At 32.4% G+C, this 6,911-nt stretch overlaps 1 protein-coding gene across 1 annotated transcript; it reads left to right on the forward strand.

The window, feature by feature from the left end:
• Window positions 1–1,380: 1,380 nt before the first annotated feature.
• On the forward strand, window positions 1,381–2,669 carry LOC145947834 (uncharacterized; the record flags this gene model as incomplete). Its single annotated transcript, XM_083057609.1, has 2 exons — window positions 1,381–1,653; window positions 1,747–2,669. Coding segments are annotated over exons 1-2 (1,029 nt in total), but the record flags the coding sequence as incomplete, so codon positions are not given.
• Window positions 2,670–6,911: the final 4,242 nt, after the last annotated feature.

Here is a 6,911-nt window from a genome sequence, read left to right on the forward strand (position 1 = left end):
ACCCCATTCGACGCAACTTTATTTTATGTATATCAAGTTAAAAAATTTGTACGCTGGTGTCTGTTTGGTACCAAATGGTTCTGTAATCAATGTACTATTAAAATGTATAATCGATGAAAATTTGGCTCGTCTTAAAATATTAGAAATCCATACTTTTTTACCGCTGACCCTATGCGACGCAACCTTATTTTATGTATATCAAGTTAAAAAATTTGTACGCTGGTGTCTGTTTGGTACCAAATGATTCTGTAATCAATGTACTATTAAAATGTATAATCGATGAATTTTTGGCTCGTCTTTAAATATTTGTAATCGATACTTTTTTACCGCTGACCCCATTCGACGCAACTTTATTTTATGTATGGTATCAAAAGATTCTGTAATCAATGTACTATTAAAATGTATAATCGATGAATTTTTGGCTCGTCTTAAAATATTAGAAATCGATATTTTTTTACCGCTGACCCTATGCGACGCAACCTTATTTTATGTATATCAAGTTAAATAATTTGTACGCTGGTGTCTGTTTGGTACCAAATGATTGTGTAATCAATGTACTATTAAAATGTATAATCGATGAATTTTTGGCTCGTCTTAAAATATTAGAAATCGATACTTTTTTACCGCTGTCCCCATTCGACGCAACTTTATTTTATGTAAACAAGGTTTAAGATTTTATTGACCAACACTGACTAACAAGGAGATGACGCCAATTGGAAAATCGCTTTTCCAACGAGTCATGGTGCGTTCGATAGCTTGTAGCTAGCTAACGAAAACCCTAAAGGCGTTTGCGCCAATGGGCCTTTGTTTAGTAGAAATTACGAGACAAAGTTAGAGTCACGCAGCTACGTTTCTCATAAGCAAGGACACTATGATTCTTTTCGAGTGAGCGGCGTGGCTGCGAAGACTAAGGCTCTCGTTCATTGTTTTTTGCGCCGGCGGCGAAGGTTCGAATCCCGCTGACGACTGCTTCGCTTCCTTTTTTTTTTTTTTCAATATTGGACATTAAAAAAATACTATATTATTATTTATTTATTATTTTTTATTTATTTATTTTTTTTACATAAAAATAAGTACATTTTTAAATGTTTGAACGCAATAAAAAACACAAATCATGTGAGTTGATTATTTTTTTCATGCAACTTATATCAAAATAAAATATGTAAACTTTAATCGTCTATATTATAAAAAATTTCCATTGCTTCGCAATGTCGTGGATGAAAATCCATGTAAAAATAAACATTGCGTGGTTAACATATACATCTTGGCAGTATAATTTGCAAATTACATGTTTGTTTATTATCTTTATTGTGGAATATTTTATATATGTATTAAAATTGTGTGTGAAATATGTAGAGATGAGAGAAAAGGACGGGCAAGTATACCTGCCAGCGTTTGAAAAGTCTTTGTTAGGTAGAAGGGACTGTTGTCCCCTCTATTCGATCTTTTTAACGGTTTTCACGAAGGCATTCTCACACGTTATAACGTGTCTCACCAGTTTCGTAACAGCATTTCGAAAGAGAGCGTGGCACGAAACATCGGTAAAAATGGAGACAACATATATTACTGATAATACTATTAAATATGTGCAACTACTTGCAAAGTGCGATATTTCAAAGGAAGATTTGACGGATGCAATCGAATATTTTCGAGGTAAATATATTATTAATGAAGAATTGAAAAAAACATCTGCTTTTATAACATCACAGTATATTTCAAATTATAATGTTAAATAATTGTTTGTAGATACTGTTGTACGCTTTAATTTAATATTTGCTGACGCCCCACGCAAATTTTCGAACAATGCCAAATTAGTTGGCGGCAAACTTTTTGAAAAATTTATTAAACTGTTGGGAGAGCATGAAATTATGGACGAAATTGAATATTATACAGAAGAAGGACAAGAGGTAGTTACCTGCGAAGATATGCCAAGTACGAGTGAGAATATACTCGATGAATTGGAAGACTATGAACCTCCGGAAAAAATTGCTGCGCATAAAATAGTACCATATAATGTCAAATTGAAGATTGTAATGACAGCTGAAGAACATCCACAGTGGTCTTTTAAAACATTAAAGCATCATTTTAAAAAGTATTTAAACCATGCCTCTGATGTTGCAAAATATAAAAAAGCTGTTTTGTCAGGTGGCACTTTTAGAGACAAATTAAATACAATAAAAGTTAATGTGTACGATCGCTTTGTAGAAGCAAGAAATAATAATCAATTAGTTACACGACGTTTGCTGCAACAATGGGCGATAGCTGTAGCCGCACAATATAACAATGCACAAAAGGAAAACGAAGAACCTATAAGTGCTTTCCATTTCGTAGCATCCAGCACATGGTTGACCAACTTTTTACACGATCACAAGATATCGAATCGTCGCGTTGTCCGGTATATTTCTAAAAAAGAGGCAATTGAACCAGAAGCTGTGATAAAATCAGCGGAACAGTTTCAAAAATTAATTCAAGCAATTTCACCGGATTACGACCCCGATTTTGTAATTAATACAGATCAAACAGGATGTGAGTATAGAGTTAATGTGTCGCGAACTTACACGCATACTGGAGAAAAATTAGTCCAATTGTATATCGGCGATTTAAATAAAGTTTCGCATTCGTACACCGCCCAATATTCGCTGACAAAATCCGGGAAGTTATTAAATAAAGTATTTGTTTGTTTGCAAGAATATTCTGATTATTTTGGAGTACGTGTAAAAAAAGATGTAGATGAGTTATTAAAATTATGTAAAAATGTTGTCGTTGTATGTTCCAAATCGGGCAAATTAACAACGTCATTATACGAACAGTATTTGAAAAATGTTGTTAAACCGTATGTCCGGGATAATTTGTTTTTATTTATTGTTGATTCCTGGGGAGGACAAAAAAACATCCAAACATATAACGAAATATTCCGCAACAAAAATAATAAACCAACATGTAATTTGCAAATTATACCACCAAAATGTACTCCGATTTGTCAGCCATGTGATGTATATTTTTACAGACAAGTAAAAATTATAATTAAAAAAATACAAAATTGTCCAGATGTCATTGCAAGCGACGAAAGCAAACAATTAAATACTCGTGCTGATGCAATTCGCATACAATCAATAATTCATTATTTATTATCAGCACCAAAATTTAAAAATATGCTTCAATACGCATGGTATGCTGCAAAGTTAGCTGACAATAGAAACATCTTTTTAAATGTAAATCAAATATGCTTTCCCCCTATTATTGTTAATAAAAAATGCGAATGTGGACAATATAATTCCTTTATAAAATGTTCGTGGTGTGACAAAATTTTATGTTTCAAATGTTTTTATATTGATTTTCATCCACGACATTGCGAAGCAATGGAAATTTTTTATAATATAGACGATTAAAGTTTACATATTTTATTTTGATATAAGTTGCATGAAAAAAATAATCAACTCACATGATTTGTGTTTTTTATTGCGTTCAAACATTTAAAAATGTACTTATTTTTATGTAAAAAAAATAAATAAATAAAAAATAATAATAAATAATAATATAGTATTTTTTTAATGTCCAATATTGAAAAAAAAAAAAAGGAAGCGAAGCAGTCGTCAGCGGGATTCGAACCTTCGCCGCCGGCGCAAAAAACAATGAACGAGAGCCTTAGTCTTCGCAGCCACGCCGCTCACTCGAAAAGAATCATAGTGTCCTTGCTTATGAGAAACGTAGCTGCGTGACTCTAACTTTGTCTCGTAATTTCTACTAAACAAAGGCCCATTGGCGCAAACGCCTTTAGGGTTTTCGTTAGCTAGCTACAAGCTATCGAACGCACCATGACTCGTTGGAAAAGCGATTTTCCAATTGGCGTCATCTCCTTGTAAGACTAATTCTTATATTATAAGACTTAATTTGGGAATAATCTCAATTCGAGATTTATTTCCCGACTCCCCTCTAACCCCCCTGTAAAATTATAGGCGAGAAAAATATAGATCCGAAAGTCGCTGAATCGGGAATCGAACCCGAGACCTTTCGCTTGCCGGGCGACTGCTCTCACCAACTGAGCTATTCAGACCCTTCGATTCTATACTTTTCTCTGCCTTGATAAACAATTTCAATCAACACCATTATTAGGTCCAGGTGTGTAAATAACAATATGTAAGATGTGATTTGCCAGTCGAATTTTTAAACAAGGTTTAAGATTTTATTGACCAACACTGACTAAGACTAATTCTTATATTATAAGACTTAATTTGGGAATAATCTCAATTCGAGATTTATTTCCCGACTCCCCTCTAACCCCCCTGTAAAATTATTATATTTATTTTATGTATATCAAATTAAAAAATTTGTACGCTGGTGTCTGCATGATATCAAAAGATTCTGTAATCAATGTACTATTAAAATGTATAATCGATGAATTTTTGGCTCGTCTTAAAATATTAGAAATCGATACTTTTTTACCGCTGACCCTATGCGACGCAACCTTATTTTATGTATATCAAGTTAAATAATTTGTACGCTGGTGTCTGTTTGGTACCAAATGATTGTGTAATCAATGTACTATTAAAATGTATAATCGACGAATTTTTGGCTCGTCTTAAAATATTAGAAATCGATACTTTTTTACCGCTGACCCCATTCGACGCAACTTTATTTTATGTATATCAAGTTAAAAAATTTGTACGCTGGTGTCTGCATGGTACCAAATGGTTCTGTAATCAATGTACTATTAAAATGTATAATCGATTAATTTTTGGCTCGTCTTAAAATATTAGAAATCGATACTTTTTTACCGCTGACCCTATGAGACGCATCCTTAATTTATGTATAGCAAATGAAAAAGTTTGTATGCTGTTGTCTGTTTGGTACCAAATGGTTCTGTAATCAATGTACTATTAAAATGTATAATCGATGAAATTTTGGCTCGTCTTAAAATATTAGAAATCGATACTTTTTTACCGCTGACCCTATGCGACGCAACCTTATTTTATGTATATCAAGTTAAAAAATTTGTACGCTGGTGTCTGTTTGGTACCAAATGATTCTGTAATCAATGTACTATTAAAATGTATAATCGATGAATTTTTGGCTCGTCTTAAAATATTAGAAATCGATACTTTTTTACCGCTGACCCCATTCGACGCAACTTTATTTTATGTATATCAAGTTAAAAAATTTGTACGCTGGTGTCTGCATGGTACCAAATGGTTCTGTAATCAATGTACTATTAAAATGTATAATCGATTAATTTTTGGCTCATCTTAAAATATTAGAAATCGATACTTTTTTACCGCTGACCCCATTCGACGCAACTTTATTTTATGTATATCAAGTTAAAAAATTTGTACGCTGGTGTCTGTTTGGTACCAAATGGTTCTGTAATCAATGTACTATTAAAATGTATAATCGATGAATTTTTGGCTCGTCTTAAAATATTAGAAATCGATACTTTTTTACCGCTGACCCTATGAGACGCATCCTTAATTTATGTATAGCAAATGAAAAAGTTTGTATGCTGTTGTCTGCTTGGTACCAAAAGATTCTGTAATCAATGTACTATTAAAATGTATAATCGATGAATTTTTGGCTCGTCTTAAAATATTAGAAATCGATACTTTTTTACCGCTGACCCTATGCGACGCAACCTTATTTTATGTATATCAAGTTAAAAAATTTGTACGCTGGTGTCTGTTTGGTACCAAATGATTCTGTAATCAATGTACTATTAAAATGTATAATCGATGAATTTTTGGCTCGTCTTAAAATATTAGAAATCGATACTTTTTTACCGCTGACCCCATTCGACGCAACTTTATTTTATGTATATCAAGTTAAAAAATTTGTACGCTGGTGTCTGTTTGGTACCAAATGGTTCTGTAATCAATATACTATTAAAATGTATAATCGATGAAATTTTGGCTCGTCTTAAAATATTAGAAATCCATACTTTTTTACCGCTGACCCTATGCGACGCAACCTTATTTTATGTATATCAAGTTAAAAAATTTGTACGCTGGTGTCTGTTTGGTACCAAATGGTTCTGTAATCAATGTACTATTAAAATGTATAATCGATGAATTTTTGGCTCGTCTTAAAATATTAGAAATCGATACTTTTTTACCGCTGACCTCATTCGACGCAACTTTATTTTATGTATAGCAAGTTAAAAAATTTGTACGCTGGTGTCTGTTTGGTACCAAATGGTTCTGTAATCAATGTACTATTAAAATGTATAATCGATGAATTTTTGGCTCGTCTTAAAATATTAGAAATCGATACTTTTTTACCGCTGACCCTATGCGACGCAACCTTATTTTATGTATATCAAGTTAAAAAATTTGTACGCTGGTGTCTGTTTGGTACCAAATGATACTGTAATCAATGTACTATTAAAATGTATAATCGATGAATTTTTGGCTCGTCTTAAAATATTAGAAATCGATACTTTTTTACCGCTGACCCCATTCGACGCAACATTATTTTATGTATATCAAGTTAAAAAATTTGTACGCTGGTGTCTGTTTGGTACCAAATGGTTCTGTAATCAATGTACTATTAAAATGTATAATCGATGAAAATTTGGGTCGTCTTAAAATATTAGAAATCCATACTTTTTTACCGCTGACCCTATGCGACGCAACCTTATTTTATGTATATCAAGTTAAAAAATTTGTACGCTGGTGTCTGTTTGGTACCAAATGGTTCTGTAATCAATGTACTATTAAAATGTATAATCGATGAATTTTTGGCTCGTCTTAAAATATTAGAAATCGATACTTTTTTACCGCTGACCCCATTCGACGCAACATTATTTTATGTATATCAAGTTAAAAAATTTGTACGCTGGTGTCTGCATGGTATCAAAAGATTCTGTAATCAATGTACTATTAAAATGTATAATCGATGAATTTTTGGCTCGTCTTAAAATA

Source organism: Prenolepis imparis, unplaced genomic scaffold (genome assembly GCF_030444845.1).
Source record: "Prenolepis imparis isolate NDT839.2.m4 unplaced genomic scaffold, iyPreImpa1.0 SCAF_160, whole genome shotgun sequence".
Lineage (NCBI taxonomy): Eukaryota > Metazoa > Arthropoda > Insecta > Hymenoptera > Formicidae > Prenolepis > Prenolepis imparis.